This window comes from Oncorhynchus mykiss, chromosome 25 (assembly GCF_057628025.1).
Source record: "Oncorhynchus mykiss isolate SJ-2025 chromosome 25, ASM5762802v1, whole genome shotgun sequence".
NCBI classification, from domain to species: Eukaryota; Metazoa; Chordata; class Actinopteri; order Salmoniformes; family Salmonidae; genus Oncorhynchus; species Oncorhynchus mykiss.
Genome location: NC_143046.1, coordinates 31,440,151 through 31,459,601, shown reverse-complemented (window position 1 = coordinate 31,459,601; position 19,451 = coordinate 31,440,151). Strand labels below are relative to the sequence as shown.

General features: G+C 43.8%; 2 protein-coding genes and 1 long non-coding RNA gene across 5 annotated transcripts; all 3 read right to left on the bottom strand.

Moving 5' to 3' along the window:
- Window positions 1–1,377: 1,377 nt before the first annotated feature.
- On the bottom strand, window positions 1,378–3,185 carry LOC110505002 (saxitoxin and tetrodotoxin-binding protein 1). Its single transcript, XM_021583927.3, has 6 exons — window positions 2,860–3,185; window positions 2,332–2,474; window positions 2,146–2,213; window positions 1,831–1,956; window positions 1,592–1,696; window positions 1,378–1,501 (listed from the first exon to the last, which is right to left on the bottom strand). Exons 1-6 carry the CDS (start codon window positions 3,001–3,003, stop codon window positions 1,464–1,466), a joined length of 624 nt encoding a protein of 207 aa, XP_021439602.1. The 5' UTR covers window positions 3,004–3,185; the 3' UTR covers window positions 1,378–1,463.
- A 1,559-nt stretch (window positions 3,186–4,744) lies between these two features.
- LOC110505001 (uncharacterized) lies at window positions 4,745–9,009 on the bottom strand. 2 transcript variants are annotated; one of them, XR_016491665.1, is made up of 4 exons: window positions 8,781–9,009; window positions 6,986–7,128; window positions 6,630–6,719; window positions 4,745–5,058 (listed from the first exon to the last, which is right to left on the bottom strand). It is a non-coding gene; the product is annotated as an uncharacterized LOC110505001 (long non-coding RNA). The 2 variants fall into 2 exon arrangements; XR_002470672.3 differs by lacking the exon at window positions 8,781–9,009 and adding an exon at window positions 7,686–8,018.
- A 306-nt stretch (window positions 9,010–9,315) lies between these two features.
- mmp17b (matrix metallopeptidase 17b) lies at window positions 9,316–19,159 on the bottom strand. Of its 2 annotated transcripts, none has more exons than XM_021583925.3 (12): window positions 18,979–19,159; window positions 13,948–14,322; window positions 13,316–13,448; window positions 13,081–13,234; window positions 12,792–12,900; window positions 12,495–12,672; window positions 11,984–12,160; window positions 11,795–11,885; window positions 11,580–11,653; window positions 11,198–11,347; window positions 10,405–10,671; window positions 9,316–10,193 (listed from the first exon to the last, which is right to left on the bottom strand). In XM_021583925.3, the coding sequence occupies exons 2-12, from the start codon at window positions 14,110–14,112 to the stop codon at window positions 9,829–9,831; spliced, it is 1,863 nt and encodes a 620-aa protein (XP_021439600.3). In that variant the 5' UTR covers window positions 14,113–14,322; window positions 18,979–19,159; the 3' UTR covers window positions 9,316–9,828. The 2 variants fall into 2 exon arrangements, with proteins under 2 accessions (XP_021439600.3, XP_021439601.3); XM_021583926.3 differs by having other exon boundaries at window positions 18,984–19,038.
- Window positions 19,160–19,451: the final 292 nt, after the last annotated feature.

Below are 19,451 nucleotides of genomic sequence, written 5' to 3'. Positions count from 1 at the left end.
ACGAGGGAGGATGTTTCATTAGAATCGTCCCAGTGAACAAGCACCAAACCAGCGGTAAATTGTTGGTTGCAAAGCACTGTTCGTCAAATGATTTTTATACTTCCAAGTGATGATTTAAATGTACAATTTATATCAATTTGTTTGTTATTAGAACGAAGTGTAACAGACCGTCCCCTCGCCCATACCCGGGCGCGAACCAGGGACCCTCTGCACACATCAACAACAGTACCCCACGAAGCATCGTTACCCATCGCTCCACAAAAGCCGCGGCCCTTGCAGAACAAGGGGAACTACTACTTCAAGGTCGCAGAGCAAGTGACGTCACCGATTGAAACGCTATTTAGCGCGAACACCGCTAACTAGCTAGCCATTTCACATCCGTTACACAAGCACCAAACCAGCATGCGTGAGTGCAGAGTTGAATGGTGAGCTGTGCATTGCATGATATGCAATTTTGTGCTGTTTCTAACAGAATAAAGCTCCATGACTGGTGCCACAACTTGGAGCTCGTGTCGATGATTGATTGTACACAACGCAAGAAGAGTACTGTTACACCAGGCCTATTGGACGAAAGTCAATGGTGGCCTATTGTATAGATAATAGAACGAACGTTTTAAGAGATCTGATTTTTAGTTTATAAATACTTTGCTACAATGACAGACTTAGCTACCCATATTGTTCCTTTCTGTTAGCATGTGCACTTAGTAAGTACACCATCATGCTTTCGAGATACCTTTCTTTTCAGATTCCACAATGAATATGTAGTTGTGGACACTACTTGATCGCAGTCCCTCTCTTGCTCTTGGTCCTCCTCATCTTCGTAAGTCACCTTGATTTTTCACCTGTGTGTTTTATCATTTCTTTATGAAAATATTTAGCATACTAGATGACAGTAGCTAACGCAGTAGACTACAAATGCATGCTGGGGCGGGCATGCCCTGAGCTCATGAAGTGAGCGCTACTGGAGTGAAATTGGAGATGGCGAGAAGGCCAGCTCACTCCACGCTCCAGTCAAATTGGACACGCTCCTCGGCTCCAGCTCCGCTCTGCTCACCTACTCAGTGTTTTGAAACTCACCTGATGGGTATTTTTGGAACGGCGTGTTTTTTATTCCAGTGTGGTTACTTTTTCTACACAATTGATTTGATATTTGATATAACGAGGTACTACAGACAAAAACAGAAATGTCAATAGGTTATGAATGAAAGATGGTGAGAAACACAGGCTTCATACAAACAGGCTGATTTTCTGCTAGATCTTGTGTCAAATGAGTGGCAGGCAGTTATACTAATGTTTGAGTCTGAGTGAGTGAGACACAACCCATAACAGCGCAGATTTCACCATTCATAGTAAAAAATAAAATAAAAACTAGCAAAATATTTCAGTCAGTTTTATTTCTCTCCTAACAATATCTCCTGTGAACATGATTATAGCTCCAGTTTTCCATATTCCAGTTCTTAGTTTTATTTGGTCTCATTCTTCTTTGTCTCGGGGCAAAACTCTGCAGAGAGAAGACAATGAAGGAAAGAAAGATTTAGATTTGGATCACAATGTCAATGTTGCAACGTTATTTCATCTGTAGACATTGTACCTGCAACGCCATCATAGATGAACTGTGCAGGCTGAGGGAACTTGAGGCACTCGGCTTGTTTTCTGATTGGCTCCAGCTCTGATTCATGCAGTTTGCCAGTCTTTCCTGGAAAAGGGAAAATAAAATGGCTTTTTAAACACAGCAATCAGGTAAATTCTGACAAAGATAAACACCCACAAACACCCCACTCCCACTTTACCTACACAACCACCTACTCAAAAGCACACACACACACCTACCAAAGATATAGAAAGATCGGACCATTCGGATGGGCACTCCTGCTACGGTAATGGTGTTACTGAAGTGCATGACGAGACAGTCAGGGCAGGCTTGCAGGAAGTGTGCCTTGGAAATTCCATTATCCTCTATGTAAAAAAATAATAATACACACACAGTAACTCTCACCATCATTTCTATTTGATAATCTGCCATTAGCATAGGATGAATTGAAGCAGCCTGTTAACTAACCACTTCTGGTCTGGGATAGCTACATATTTAGCTACAGTACAGTATTTCACTAACACTTGAAAGGGAAAGGTACGGATCTGACTTACTTAACTGCTGTATGGTGTTCTCTACAATGGACATATTCATTATGGAGTAATTAACACAGGTGTCATCACTGAAAGATAAGAGGATATGTCCTATTAGATTCAGAGATTGCCTCATGTCTCAACTGTCAGTGGTCCAGATGTGTTCATCAAACCTATGACAAAGCAGTAGAGTAAGGAGCCACTCACATCATGTTTCCCTGTTTGAAAAGCACACTCTTGTCGCTTGATGTTGCTCGTAGTTCCACCTTGGAGCTTTTTCCCATTTTCAGTTTTTCGGCATAACCTTCATCATCTGAAAACGCCTCGATGAGAATCCATTCACCAAAGACCTGTAGGGAAACATACATCACACTGGCATTCACTTTTTCAGTTGAGAACTTGCTGCATAGACATTACATATTATAAGCATGATATAAACACATAACGGCTCATAGATTTTTATAATAACTAATACAGCATCATAACTGCCAGCTTTAAGTAAAGTGTTACCAAAGACTATATACAATATGCAAGATCAAGGTGAAGGCAAGAGTCATGGGTAGTCTAGTGGTGATGCTACAGCCTCTGGCATCCATGTCTTCAGTGTCAGCATGGATATGAATCTCTCCTACTGCCCTTTGACACAACCCCTTCCATCCTTTCTCAGTATGCATTCAATCAAATCAGAAAATATCAATTCCCACTCCTTAAAAAAAGTATAGGTCTGACACCCACCGTGTTGAGCTTGTCGGCAGGGAGTGGTTTGACCATTTTACCACAGTCCTCCTCAGTCAGTGGCTCAGTCGGTGGTGCCGCGGTCACCCTGCTCACTGCCAGCAGAGCCAGGAGAGCCACACCGTAGTAGTACACAACACACATGGTGGAAACTGGAACCTTATCGGAGCCACAGAACCACCCTCTAATATAGCTACAGCCTGTGGTTTGACTTTGTCCTGAGTGTGTTACAGGGTGATCCGGGTTGCGTACGAAATGGCACTCTATTCCCTATATAGAGCACTACCTTTGACCAGGGTAGTGCCGTTAAAGGGGAATAACGGCACATTTCTAAACTGTGTCTATGTTCCTAAATCCCTCTGACTTGTTGGACTGTCTGTCAAAGTGCGCACCTCTCGCGCAGGGAGAGCGAGCTACAGTATGTCACAGGGTTACGAGGTCCCCCACATAGAACTTTGTTGAAAAAATGCAAATGTACGAAATATAGAAACATTCTGACACAGCAAAAACACCCCATTGTGAGATATAGCTAATACATTTTGTGATATATTTGGTCGCGGTTTCACAGTTTTACCTTTTCTGAGATCTCTGCTAATAGAGGAGACAGCAGCCAGCTCATGCAACAACACACATGAGGAGGCTTCTCATAAACACAACACACCGGAAGGTTTCAAACTTGTCTACCTCAGACTTGAACGCATCACCCAACACAACACACAACTTTTACTATTGTCACAGACGCATCATCAGACCTCGGCAGTAGCATATTTCATTTCTCTCTTTCCATGCTCTGGAAACTAAGCAGATCACACTGTGCTCTAATGATGGCATCGTAGCCACACTAATACACTAGAATATAATTGTCGATCTGATGTTCAAAACTGTGTTCACAACCTTAATCTCCTAAATGATGTTGCTGGTGTATTTTGTTTGAATTTTCGAATATATTGCGCATTAGGATAAGGTTTTTACCTGGCGCGAGTCCACCCTGGCTCGAGTCCAATGCACGAAGCAACACACATAACGAGCTCGAGAATTGTATAGCGAAGCAAAGTTTCACCAATATTTTATAAGAAATTATAAACTCGGTGGTTCGAGCCCTGAATGCTGATTGGCTGACATCCGTGGTATATCAGATCGTATACCACGGTATGACAATACATGTATTTTTACTGCTCTAAATACGTTGGTAACCAGTTTATAATAGCAATAAGTCACCTTTGGGGTTTGTAGTATATGGCCAATATACTACTGCTAAGGGTTGTGTCCAGGCACTCCGCGATGCGTCATGCATAAGTTCACCTCTTAGCCATGGTATATTGGCCATATACCACATCCCCTCGTGCCATATCGCTTAAATATCCACCTACCTTTGTCATGTCAACCATCCATCCAAATCAAATAATTCCAGGTGTCAGCCTTCTGTCTTTCTAAACTTTCACGTAGCCTATTCCCATGATATGGCTGTTGATTGCCGTTATCATTAATCAATACATGACTTTCAAGGACAAGGGTATTTGATGCAAACTGACTATAAGAATACTTTAAAAAAAAAAAAATATATATATATATATATATATATATATATATATATATATCCTACATTATCACATTATCTTGCTCACTCGAGAAAGAGAGTTTGGCCCTGGCTTGCAAACCAAATTTGGTAAATGACTGTCATTATTCTACCAATTTGAAAATATAAATATAGGCTAATAATAAATGTAATAATAGCATATTTGATCTACCCCAATGAAAACTTGGACAGTGAGCATAAATCGCATTTCGATAGATGCGTGCATCAGTACCCGCAACTTAAATTAATTTACAAGAATATGTTTGCTTATAAGGGCCCAAGGCGAGACCCAAATGCAGACAGATGGTTGAGCTCCGATATTTATTATAGCAAAAGGGGTAGGCAAAAGGAAGGTCGGGTACAGGCGAGAGTTTATAAACCAGGTCAGAGTCCAAACGGTGCAAGACGATAGGCAGGCTCGAGGTCAGGGGCAGGTGGAGTGGTCAGGCAGGCGGGCTCAGAGTCAGGACAGGCAAGGGTAAAACCCAGGGGGGTGAGAAAATAGAGACTGGAAAAAGCAGGTGCTGAGACACAAAACCGCTGGCTGACTTGACAAACAAGACGAACTGGCACAGAGAGACAGGAAACACAGGGACAAATACACCAGGGATAATAAGCGGCACCTGGAGGGGGTGGAGACAAGCACAAGGACAGGTGAAACTGATCAGGGCGTGACATCGCTGTCAGCTGGCTACTGTAGCCAAGTTACAATCTAATGAAACATTTGTTACATAAATTAATATTTTAGCCCATATGTGTCATCCAATGAAGTGGCCGTTATGTTGCATTTACTAGTCTTTCCCTCACATTTTAGTGGATATATTTAGCCGTAATGTCTGATCACACCATGCAACGAGGGATGTATACATTTCAATTTTTTGTTTTATGATTTTGTTTTCAATGAGGGATGTAGCCTACAGTCAGGGAGGGAAGATGGACAATGTTGATGGGCAGGTGAAATTATGTCCAATTGTGTTGCAAGATAAAAGTGGATGGCAGGATTTAGGTCAGCCTCTTTCCTCCTTGCTTGGCAGAGATCTCAGGTAAATGGTGAACCCACAACTCAAATTTATCACAAATGTATATATATATATATATATATATATATATATATATATATATATGCCATATCTCACAATCGCTTGGACTTCACAAATGTAGTATTTTCGCTGTGACACAGGTGGATTGGCCATCTGGCAATTCTGTCAAATGCCAGATGGGGTGGACCATTTTTACTTGAATGGGCTGGTTGAAAAATAATGAAATAGTGGCTGTTCATATTTTTGCACAATTTCTGTGTTGTTCTAATCTATAATGAGCCTTTAGCTGATCAGTGGGCAACGGTTGGCCCCACATGTATTTATAATGTATTTGGAAACCATGTGTTTGATGCCATTCCATTTGCGCCGCGCCGGCCATTATTTTCAGCCGTTCTCCCCTCAGCAGCCTCCACTGTTGGTGGCACACGCAGTAATCTGGGCTGGTGTGGATAAAATGCCAAGGCCGAATTCTTGTCCCAGTCTGCCCCTACTGTGACAGAATGTTGATATTCTTCATAGATTTGCTTATTCCACAAAGTTCTATCTAGCGCTGCAGTGAGTGAGGGGCTGGATAACTCTGACATACTGTAGCTCGCGCTCTAGCTCTACCTCGCTCTCCCTGAATGAGAGAGGTAAGCACTTTGACAGAAAGTCCAACAATGAGTCAGACAGGTTTAGGAACATAGACACATTTTTGAAATGTTCCGTTATTCCCCTTTGAGTTGAATAGAGTTGATCCTGGGGCTATGGATTCCACCATGGGTACCGTGACAGCGTTCAGGAACTCAGAAATGCTTTGGTAACTTTGATAATGATTAATGCATTTTGTGTTTATTTAATCCTAGAGCTGCTGTCTTCTGTGTGTTTGGTTTTGGTAATGGACCATAGTACAAGGTTATGCATGGAAATGTAGCTTTGTGTTTGGCCTTAATGTGAATCCCATTTTCTAATGAACAACCTCACTGTGTACAAACTACTGCCTGCCTGCCCGCCCGCCCGCCCGCCCGCCTTCCCTGGAAAGAGGAAAATAAACTAGTTGATTCCATGACTTGATTGACTTGGGTTCCTGGTTTTCAAAAGCTTTTGGGTAAATGTTTGGGTAATATTTGGCCATTCGAGACGTCTCAATAGCACATGTGCGCACACACACCTACCAAAGGTATAGAGAGATCAGATATGCACTCCGGCCATGGTGCTACTGCTGTGCATGGCGAGACAGTCAGGGCAGGTTTGCAGTAAATGTCCTGCGGAAGTCACATTATTCTCTATGTAAGAAAACACACAGCAACTCTCGGAGTAATTTAACAGCCTCTTTTCTATCTGAAATCTGGTATAGGATGTTGACAGAGGAGTTTTCCATCATTGTCAAAGGAAATGAGATGATCATTAGATAGCTACACTTTAATAGGCTTATATGAGAGCTGTATGTCTCTTCACATAGCCACTGTGTCTAACAATACATTACACAAGGGATTGGAAACAAAGCTGTAGAGAGTTACTATAAACTTACATCAAGTCTCCCTGGAGGAGGAGGACTATCTTGTTGTGGGAACTGGGAAAGAATTCAATCCAGCAGCTGTTGGTCTTTCTCAGTATGGCATTGAACATCTCATGGTCCAGGAAACCCTTGATGAAGACCCACTTCCCGAAGATCTGTGGTGAAATGTATTGGTCTGTCATTTAATTTCATACATTTCTATTTGTGTGGTGAGCATAGTGCCTGAGGGCAGAGGTTGTATTCTGCCTATAAACACGGGTCTATAAGTTGGAGTCAAATGCCTTTTAAACTCCTTTAGATTCAGTTTACAAATTGGAAATCATCACTATTTCTAACATACCACAACACCACTATGGCTTAGGCCCACTTTATAGATATACAGTTGAAGTCGGAAGTTAACATACACTAAAACTCGTTTTTCAATCACTCCACAAATTTCTTGTTAAACTATAGTTTTGGCAAGTCAGTTAGGACATCTACTTTGTACATGACACAAGTCATTTTTCCAACAATTGTTTACAGACAGATTATTTCACTTATAATTCACTGTATCACAAATCCATTGGGTCAGAAGTTTACATACACTAAGTTGACTGTGCCTTTAAACAGCTTGGAAAATTACGAAAAGGATTTCATGGCTTCAGAAGTTTCCGATAATTTACATCATTTGAGTCAATTGGAGGTGTAGCTGTGGATGTATTTTAAGACCTACCTTCAAACTCAGTGCCTCTTTGCTTGACATCATGGGAAAATCAAAATAAATCAGCCAAGATCTCAGAAAAAATAGGACCGTGTACTATGGGACCACGCAGCCGTCATACCGCTCAGGAAGGAGACTCGTTCTGTCTCCTAGAGATGAATGTACTTTGGTGCGAAAAGTGCAAATCAATCCCAGAACAACAGCAAATGACCTTGTGAAGATGCTGGAAACAGGTGCAAAAGTATCTATATCCACAGTAAAACGAGTCCTATATCGACATAACCTGAAAGGCTGCTCAGCAAGGAAGAAGCCACTGCTCAAAAACCGCCATCAAAAAGCCAGACTACGGTTTGCAACTGCACATGGGGACAAAGATCGTACTTTTTGGAGAAATGTCCTCTGGTCTGATGAAACACAAATAGAACTGTTTGCCCATAACGACCATTGTTATGTTTGGAGGAAAAAGGGGGAAGCTTGCAAGCCGAAGAACACCATTCCAACCGCGAAGCATAGGGGTGGCAGCATCCTGTTGTGGGTGTGCTTTGCTGCAGGAGGGACTGATGCACTTCACAAAATTGATAGTATCACGAAGAAAGGAAAATTATGTGGATATATTGAAGCAATATCTCAAGACATCAGTCAGGTAGTTAAAGCCTGGTCGCAAATTAGTCTTCCAAATGATCAATGACCCCAAGCATACTTCCCAAGTTGTGGCAAAATGGCTTAAGGACACATCTTAGGGCTAGGGGGCAGTGTTCGGAAGTTCGGATGAATGACGTGCCCAAAGTAAACTGCCTGTTACTCAGGCCCAGAAGCTAGGATATGCATATAAGCATTGGTAGCATTGGATGGAAAACACTCTGACGTTTCTAAAACTGTTAAAATAATGTCTGTGAGTATAACAGAACTGATATGGCAGGCAAAAACCCAAAGAAAATCTATCTGGAAACATTTCACATTCTTAAAATAAGGTGGTGATCCTAACTGACCTAAGACAGGGATTTTTTTACTAAGATTAAATGTCAGGAATTGTGAAAAACTGAGTTTAAATGTATTTGGCTGAGATGTATGTAAACTTCCGACTTCAACTGTAGGTGATGTACTCACAGTATGCTGGTCTTCCGGTGCGAGCGGTTTGACCAGATGTCCACCATCCTCTGGGGCCGGTGCTGCTGTTCCCACAGACAACAGAGCAAGGAGCAGGGCCACGTAGAGGACACACATTGTGTAAATCAAGATAAACTGAGCCTGCAGAGAAGTAAGTCTTAGCAAGAAGGAAGTGTTGGTTGTCAATGAGCTGAATCACCTTCAATGTATACTGAGGGAAGACTGGTGTGTTTCAAGAGAATGTTTCTCCCCATGTTACGCAATACCGCAGTTACCCAAATCAGCCTGTGGGGCCAAGGCTCCCACTGATCCCCAAGGTCAATTTACATGTGGTTGAACTCTAGGGTGCAGTGACATCATGATTAAACCATTGGACCTCTACAACTATCAATTATTTATTGTTTGTTTGGTTTGGTCAGGGGCTCTATAGGGCAACACCCCAAGAGACATGTTTTGACGGTGAACTATAAACCAAACATTGACTTACTCTTATTGCTTTTAGTATCAAATATAAATTAGACATCTGCACACTGAAGACAATGTTTTATTTTATTTCGTTAGATAACATTTTCTGAAATTGGCCATAATTACACAATCATTGAGCTTTGGCTATACAACAAGGTGCAAAGGGATACATTTCACAGATAGACAGAGACGGATTCAAATATCCAAATGTCCAGGACAAACATTCCTCCTTTAGTGTGGAGGGACTTCGTCGTTGTGTCCAAAATTCAGTACTTCCCCTAACCCGTAACCCCTATACCACAGCCCTAAGTGTAGGTATGTGGAATGGATTGTAAGGGTGAATGGAAAACTTTGTCATAGAGGAAGGTGAGAAAGGGCCTAGCACCATTGACAACGGCAGCCACAACCTCTGGCTTGCCAAGAATGGGGTGAGAGGAGGATGCCATTGTAGTTATGGGACGTAGCCATGCGATAGAAGGGGGTGAGAGGTGGGAGGCCATCGTAGAGTATTGGGACGTAGCCATGGGACAGACGGGGTTGAGAGGGGGGAGGCCATCGTAGAATATTGGGACGTAGCCCAACATCACACGGTTATCAGTGGGAAGAGAGTCAATAGCAGGGCACTTATGAACAATGTCACACTCGTGCTGCCTCCTGTTGCTCCATTCAAGCAAGAGCATGGCCAGTTCTCCAGTCCCTCTCTTTCTATGTCTCTGTGTCTGTCCAGGCCCTTCCTCTGGCCTCCCCTCTCTTCTCTCCCCCTCTCACGGAGCTCCTGCCGTCCAGTAGGGGGATGCAGAGAGAGCGATAGGTCGTCTAGGACAGGTGCGGAGGGGTGAGGGCAGTCCAACCAATCGGTGGCCAGGGATCGGGGATATCCTGCCTCCGGGGCAGAGCCTGGGTAGGGGAACTTCCAATAGGAATCTCCTTTGAAGAGGTAGACGGAGCCTGAGGAAGTGGTATAGGAGGGGGCTTAATGTCTGTTGATATAAACAGACTCACACATGTATTGTACATTACGTGTGGTGTCTCTCACGCATATAATCTTTCATAGTGTCACTCTCATAGAATCTCAGTCTGTTCTCCTCGTTCATCTCTCACTCACTTTCTCTCTCATGCACTCTCTCTTTCTCCCTCTATTTCTTCCTCGCACACTCACCGTCTCTCTCAGTGGTAATCCCATTCACTCCTCCTCTGATAAGGTCAGCCCAGGTGTTACTCTCCTCTTCCTCTCCTCCTCCTGCTTCTCCCTCTCCAATCTCCCCCCACACGGGTCCTTCCTTTGGATCCCACATCAGGCCCTGCTCCACCTCTTCTTCCTCTCCTCCTCCCTTTCCTTCTGTCTCTCCCCATTTCCTCAGAGCTGAGAGTGGGCGGGGGTAGCCCTCCTGGAGAGAGAGGTCATTGAACAGCCAAAACTGGGACTCTACAAAACAAAATGGAAAGAGGCAATGAAGAGTGTCCTCAAGGTTGTGTCTGGTTTATAATTGATTCACATAGAGTATATGATGAGAAACTAGAATCAAGAGCATAGTTTAGTCCGTTGAACAGCACTAATTCTCCTCTGTTGTTAAAGGTCCAATGCAGTGTTTTTTTTCTCAATATCAAATCATTTCTGGGTAACAATTACTGTGATTGTTTTAAATTAAAATGGGATTCAAGCAAGAATTTTGCTTCGACTGTCTGGTAGAGGGGAGGGTAAAACTGAAAATGAGGTCTTTATTGGTAGAGAAGTTTGGAACTGTCTTTCTTATTGGTCTATTAACTAATTTACCACATGAAGATGTCACCAGGCAGGCCAAAACTCCATCCCATCAAAACAGGCAGAAATGTCAGGTGTTTTTTTTTCAAACAGCTCTTACTATGAAAATGGTCTTATTATAGTTTTCACAATTTCACAGCATTTTCCAACATCGTAGTGTGTGGGGTGACTGGAGTCAGAGGTTACCTACCAGTGATGAATATGATGGCATGGTCTGAGTGTCTCTCCAACACAGCCTGCAGGGGGGGCAGGTTAGGGGGCAGACCCCCCCACAGCCTCCTCACCGAGGCCCCCCGGCCCGACACCAGCCCCCCAGTACTGACCCTCCAAATACTCAGCCCTGCCAGAGAGGGGGGCGGGGGGAATAGAGAGGAATAAGGCAGGATAGTCAGGGGAGTATTGGGTGAAGGACAGATACAGTTAAAGAGATGTGAAGTGAGGCAGAGAGGAATTCAATACAAAGTCCTGCAGTTGTGGGTACATCCACCAGGGGGCGATCATGCCCGTAGTTTAAAACAGGAGGCTAGGGGAAATAGTCCAACCAATAGGGAGACTACCTACACCACACTCACCTTTAAAGAAGAACGTCTCTCCCCTAATCTTGGCCACTGCATCAAAGCTAGTGTTACAGCGGTCTACAGAATGGCTGAAAGAGAAGGAGAGAGCAACAGAGAGGATGAGAGGGAGGGAGAGATGCAGAGATGGAAAAGATAGTTATTGGATGAATGGCTGCCCCTTATCCACTTTTGTTAACCTGTCAGTACCTGTGTCTGTAGTGTGTCAGTACCTGTGTCGGTGTCCATGTCCATCGCGATGCTGTAGCTGAGGTTCAGGAACCAACCGAGGAACGTCTGTGACCATGAGTTGATTTCTATTACCTGTCAAAACACCTTCCTTTCAGAACTCAGTACAACAACAGGAGGACACAACCACATGAAGTGGACAAGTGATAATAAACACAAACACACAGACTGACCATAGAGCCTGGTGATGAGCTCCAGGTCGTTGGGGCCCAGGCGGTAGTTTAGAGGGTCTCCTACGGGACCCTGGTAGTAAGGTCTCATCACAGAGCGCCTGGCAGATGAGTGGGACAAACCCAGGGCGTGGCCAAATTCATGCACCAGCACGGTGAACAAGTCCGTTCCCTCAGAGGCTGGGGAGGTGTAAAGTTTCAGTTTAGGGGGAATGTTAGTAGTGTCTTGTCTGTGTACATAATATTCCAAAAATGTGTGTCAATAATATTTTCCAAATTGAACCCCTTACTATTGTAAACTTCGGGATGATTAAACAGTGGAGAGTTGACCATGAATTCTACCTAACTTACCAGAGGGCTGCACAGAACTATCACAGTAATGCAAATACTTGCTTTAAACGTTCAGATCTACAGGAAGTTCCTAGGGATAAGGGCTAGTGTTTGGTTTGGTATTGGGCTCTTGAACCCCCAGTAGCTCTTTTTTCTGTCTCTGGGTCTTCTGGCTATCACTCACCTGGCTGGCGGAACACCCACTCCTCCTCGGCATCAAGGTGTACACCGCCCGCTCTGGCGAGGTCAGAAGGGAAGAAGGCGTGGCCAACAGCTCCTCCTGCACCATCGAAGGGGTAGCCGTCACCATGGAAACCGTGGAGGAAGTCCACCTGCAGATCCGCCCCTTCTGGGCCTCCCACCTGGCAACAGGAGAAACAGGCAGTGAGGTCAGAGGGGGAGGGGAGAGAAAGAGAGTGCAAGAGGGGTAATCTTTGTATTCAACTATCACAAAAAGGAACGTCTTGGGAAAGAGACTGACCTCGTGGAACTCCAGCGGGGTTGGCTCTGCCCACACCCTCAGGGCGTAGAACACCAGAGAGCGAATCGTCTCGCGGGAGAGGGAGGAAGAGGTGGGGTATGAACGCAACCTAGGGACATTTATTTGAGAGAAAGAAAGAGAGCGAGGTAGGGAGAGAGAGAGAGAGAGAGAGAGAAAATGAGAGAAGCATTACTAGGGAGGATGAGAGAGCTGTAGGGATGACAATTGAGGGATAAGTTGATGAATAAGAGGGTATGTTGGAGGGATGATGAGCAGAAGTCTAAGGAACCTCCAGTTGATGTTCCTTCTTGTCCATGTTGTCACAGCCCTCTTTCTCCTCAGGCCCTGCCCCTCCTGGAGCTGATTGGCCAGTGGTTTGGGCTCCTCCCCTTTGTCTGGCAGTGAACATCGCGGGGCTCGCATCAGAGCTAGCGTCTGCTTATCTGAGAGAGAGAAAGAGAGAGAGAGAAAGGATGGATACAATCACCATCATTTCTCCAACCCCAATCCTCTTATTTTCTCACCTGCAACTCCTGTCTCCTCTAGGCCTGCAAACCTTTGCATGGCGCTAACAGCATGAGTGACAGCTGTCCAGGCTTGTAGCTGTCCAGTGGAGGAGTCCGAGGGCGGGAGGTAGCCATACCTCGTCAGCCAATCCTGGGACAAGACACCAAAATATTGCATTGAGAAGCATCATGTAGTTAGGACTCAGTTGTAAACTACAGAGTTGTGGGTTCATTGTGACAATGTGACAACGTCATGAGCAGCAGAGGTGGTGGTTTTGAGTGGGTAAAGAGAAATCACAGGTTAAGTGGAAATCAGATAAGTAAAAAGCAGGGGTTGACTCGACAGCTCTTCATAGTGTCTACATAAAGCGTCTAACTCAATAGACCAATCTTGTGAAGGTCCATGACCATATGCACGTGAGCCCAGTTAAGCTTGCTCATCAAGGCAGCTCTAAATGAGTCAAAACCAGATCAAGGCATGTGATGTATTACCTTTGCTAGTGGATTGGTATTCCCTATTTTCTCTATTCACTTTGACTATTTTCACTAGGCCATCATAAATAACAACTTGCTGAAATAAATAATTCATTCTGCATGAATAATAAAAACGTCCTTGTTAAAGACCTATACGCCTCTGCATTGTCCCTCACCACCATTCCAGTAGTCTCGTCGTCCGTGGGGGTAACAGGAGCAGAGCATGTGGAAGCTGTTGTGTCCGTTGGGGCAACTGCTGAGCCTTGGACCCCGGCCACGGACACGGTTTGCATGCGCTCGCACACGTACAGGAGGAGAAAACTCCACGCCGCTGCCTTCATCCTGCTGGCGTTCACATATTCCAATCAAACTCGAGGAAACAAAGTTGGAGTGAACATTTACCGCCTCCGGTCAGTACAGCCATGCAACTGGTCAAGGTCTATGAGGTGTCATCCGTCCTTCATGGTCGGGTTGACGGTGAAGAGTGAAGGTAAGCCGTGACAGGACCTCTCAGAACTTTTTGCCACTGCTCGTGAAACCAGTCAAACGCTCTGGGAATGGGAGGGAGAAACCACCGGTTTACATTGTTGGTTTTATGCTATTGTTGCCAAAGAAAACATTGACACAGTTTATGTTAAAGGCTTTAAATGACTACGAAGCTTGGCTTTGCACCATATGGCACAAATATTTCAAACATGCAAGAAGAACTGCCCCTGCCTACCTTCAAGCTATGCTCAAACCCTACACCCCAACCCAAGCAGTCCGTTCTACCACCTCTGTTCTCTTGGTCCTCTCACCCCAACGGGAGAGCAGCTCCCGCTCAGGCCAGTCCAAGCTTTCCTCGATCCTGGCACCCCAATGGTGGAACCAGCTTCCCCCTGAAGCTAGGACAGCAGAGTCCCTGCCAATCTTCTGAAAACACCGGAAACCATACCTCTTCAAAGAGTATATTTTTTTTTTTATTCGTCGCCAAACCCACTGACTCCAGGTCATCTATAAGTCTTTGCTAGGTAAAGCCCCGCCTTATCTCAGCTCACTGGTCACCATGGCAGCACCCACCCATAGCACGCGCCCCAGCAGGTATATTTCACTGGTCACCCCGAAAGCCAATTCCTCATTTGGCCGCCTTTCCTTACAGTTCTCTGCTGCCAATGACTGGAACCAATTGCAAAAATCACTGAAGCCGGAGACCCAAATCTCTCTCACTAACTTTAAGCACCAGCTATCAGAGCAGCTCACCGATCACTGCACCTGTACAAAGCCCATCTGTAAATAGCCCATCCAACTACCTCCTCTCCATACTGTTATTTTTTTTTTGTTGCTCCTTTGCACCCCGGTATCACTGTTGTACATTCATCTTCTGCACATCTATCACTCCAGTGATTCATTGCTAAATTGTAATTATTTCGCCACTATGGCCTATTTATTGCCTTACATCTCTTATCTTACCTCATTTGCACACACTGTATATAGACTTTATTTCTCTATTGTGTTATTGACTGTATGTTTGTTAATTCCATGTGTAACTCTGTGTTGTTGTTTGTGTCGCACTGCTTTGCTTTATCTTGGCCAGGTCGCAGTTGTAAATGAGAACTTGTTCACAACTAGCCTACCTAGTTAAATAAAGGTGAAATATATATATATATATATATATATTTTTAAATCTGAAATAATCGCCCTCCTTGACCCCCACTCCCCCCAAAAATGATATATGTGTTGGTTCAATATATATATACAGTATATATATATATATCAATATACACTACATGATAAAAAGTATGTGGACCCCGCTCCTGCTCGTGGGCATTAATATGGAGTTGGTCCCCCCTTTGCGGCTAAAACAGCCTCTACTCTTCTGGGAAGGCTTTCCAGTAGATGTTGGAACAGTGCTGAAACAGAAAGGGCCTTCCCAAACTGTTTCCACAAAGTTGGAAGCACAGAATTGTCTAGAATGTCATTGTATGCTGTAGTGTTAAGATTTCCCTTCACTGGAACTAAGGGGCCTAGCCCGAACCATGAAAAACAGCTCCAGACCATTATTCCTCCTCCACCAAACTTTACAGTTGGCAGTCTGCATTTGGGCAGAAAGTGTTTTCCTGGCATCCGCCAAACCCAGATTTGTCCATCGGACTGCTAAATGGTGAAGTGTCATCACTCATCACTCCAGAGAACACGTTTTCACTGCTCCAGAGTCCAATGGCGGTGAGCTTTACACCACTCCAGCCAACACTTGGCATTGCACATAGTTTTCTTAGGTTTGTGTGCGGCTGCTCGGCCATGGAAACACATTTTATGAAGCTCCGTTATGTGCTGACGTTGCTTCCAGGGGCAGTTTGGAACTTGGTAGTGAGTGTTTTGCAACTGAGGACAGACGATTTTTACAGGCTTCAGCACTCTGCGGTTCTGTGAGCATGTGTGGCCTACCACTTCGCGGCTGAGCAATTGTTGCTCCTAGACGTTTCCACTTCACGATAACAGCACTTACAGTTGACAAGGGCAGCTCTAGCAGGGTCAAAATTTGACAAACTGACTTGTTGGAAAGGTAGCATCCTATGACAGTGCCACGTTGAAAGTCACTGAGCTCTTCAGTAAGACCATTCTACTGTCAATGTTTGTCTGTGGAGATTGCATGGCGGTGTGCTTGATTTTAAACACCTGTCAGCAACTGGTGTGGCTGAAATAGCCAAATCCATTAATTTTAAGGGGTGTCCATATACTTTTGTATGTATAGTGTATATAATTATTTAGTTTGTGGGGCCGTTAGAAATGTTTTGGTTACATACAGTTAGGTGGCCTACAGTGCGTCTATATTGAAAAGGAGACCCTGGTCTCAATTGAGCTTCCCCGATTAAATAAAAGTTAATACAAATTTGAAATTCACAACTGGCACGCATATCTTTAGAAATGGTAGGATCAATTGTAAATTGGCAATCCACATGTGCTGACCACGTCAGCACGTCATAAACTATATGAAGCCACCCTTGCGGAACAGCGCATAGGGAGGGATACAGTGTACCATGACAGTGTCATTGTCTCGTTGCGCTGCATTCAGAAATGTTCCTCATGTGTGCGCCCAGCTCATTTTTTAATTTGCATTATTCACCAGAGGAGGGAAACATTCTGCGAATATTTTGACATTGTATTAACAAGGCGTCTCGGAGAATATTGAAACATTCTCTATCAACAAGGCAGCTCCGAGAACATTGATTGCAACATAGTAGCCAACGAAGGGGCAGCATCTTTCCATGGGCCAGCTTGTCTGATATTATTATGTTGCCTACGCAGTAATTGCACTATCTGGGTGGTTATTATAAAAATATATTTTTTTAACTACATCCACACTGAATAACTTAGCACTATTTAATGACGTTAAGCTAGCAAGATTGATCTGTAAGAATATGTGATTGTAATTGAGCAAAATGGACAAGCAAGACTGATAGAGTGAGAGGTGGAAATGCATTATACCAGAGGCAGGTGGGCTACAGGTAGGGAATAAGGATGCAGGCAGAGGATGATGAAGAAGTAGGCCTACAACTAAATCATTATTGATTTGCATGATCTCAATTATCATTCTGTCACTGTATGACAATGTACATGTTTTATATCCTACAATTGTTATTGTCTTTGAAGCTAAAAACAGGACATGTGTTTTGGGGAAATGCTCTAAATAGCAATTTGTTCAGTTGTGGGGGGTTTTCATACCAAAAATTGCACTAGCCTACTGGGCAAATTAATCTAAATATCAATTAGACCCAAAGATATCACAGCATTTTAAAAGCAATAAAATAGCTTTTGGTTGCGAAAGGTCACCAAAAAGGAGGGATCCCTCACCTCCCAATTCCCAATACAATTAACCCCTGGCTATCAGATTACAACAAGGTTTACACGGCCGAGATGAAATGCCGAAATTAAATTCAAAGCAATCGGCCTACTGCCTAAACCGCGGACTGGCAAAGCAAGCTGGCACGGTCTCTGCTTTCTAAAAGTGAGAGAAAGGGCCGCAAACTGGCAGCTGCCCCCCGAGCGACGCTCCACATGGTCCTAAATCCAGCCTTGGAATACCTTAAACAGCTGTTGCGTTTTAACCGGGTTTGGAATGATTACATTACACGTAACATGTTTGGTCTTGAGCTAGCTAGAGTATGGCGACCCAACTGACGCCTCTACTGTATACCCTCGTTTTTACTCGGCATAAAAGTGAGTAAATCTACCTCTTTCTCATTGAGACATTTTAAATAATATGTATGTAATGCAGAGATACAATATTATATTCATACTGACAATAATGATGAATGAAAATGTTGATGAAGCTGGACAGGACATGTAGGCATGTTCAATAAGAGACGAACCAAGAAATATCTAATCAGGAGATTGAAGAACATTTGCATAAAGTAAATAAGGGAGGATATGGAAGGGTGTGTACAATAAGATTTCATTTCAAAGAGGGAAAGTGTGTGTGGGATGGAGGTGGGAGTAAGGGGGGCTGAGAAGGATGTGGTGGTTTAATTAAATTAGCGGGTGTCATTTAGTTAAAGAAGGGGGGGGGGACAAAAAGGGAGGGATGGATGAAAGGATAGAGGGATCATGGAGGACAGTTGTAAAGTAATGGGATTAAAGTGGAATGGGGGTTCAGTCCTTTTCTCAAGGGACAGATAGAAGGAGAAAGGGGGGAAATAAAAGACAAGTGGTGCCCCCGTCTCCCTTTCAAGGATAAAAGGAGAGAGTAAAGGGGAGACTAGGAGAGAGAGGAGGTATGCTACAGAAAGAAAGGGAGGGAGGGAGGTATACAGTACGATGGGTGAAGGGTGGCATGTGGTGGTTGAGTAATGAAAGTGCCAGCGGGTGTTAATGAAGGAATTCTTTAATTATGCTGGGTTCCAAACACACACTCTTGACTTGGGCCCTCCATCTGGTTCAGTGCATGTTGGCGTTCTAAAGCACTCATCACGCACAAATGGTTCTAACACCCTCTGTCAGACAATATGGCAAAGAAACACATTAGCTAAAAAGCATACTGCAAATGAAAAATATATTATGTTTAATAGCTACTACAATGCATCTGTACACCAATACTGGAAACAAAGTGCAACATTCCTTTTTACTGCATACACACAAACTCAAAAACAGTGCATACTCACACAAGTTGATTCTCATGATCGACAGTTAGACAAAAATTGATAAAAAGGTGCAGTTTATCCAATGCTTACCTTACCCTTCGTCCCTGACTTCGAACTCTCTCTCTCTCGCTCTCTCCTCTCACTCACTCTGAACAGATGTGTCCCTTTCCCAACCGCTAACCCACTCACTCCGCCTTCACTCCCTCAAACTCTATACCCCCCCCCCCCCCCCCCACCCATGTTGCTGAGCTCTCACAATAGTCTCCTCAATACTACCACTAAAACAAATCTGTGTGCGTGTCACTCAAACCACACATATGGCTATCCATCCTTTCCAACTCCGAATTAATTGTAATATTTATACACAGTATATATTTATATTTATACACAGTATATATCTGTATACTGTATGTAAACTATAACACATTTTTAAATAAAACAATTAGGCTCAGAATCGTGTTTGGCACGGCGTATAAAAATACATTTGATGTGTAATTAAAGATTCTCTCTGTGGAATTAGTGAGAGTGAGACAGCACATATAGTGTGTTTGTTTGTGTCTCTG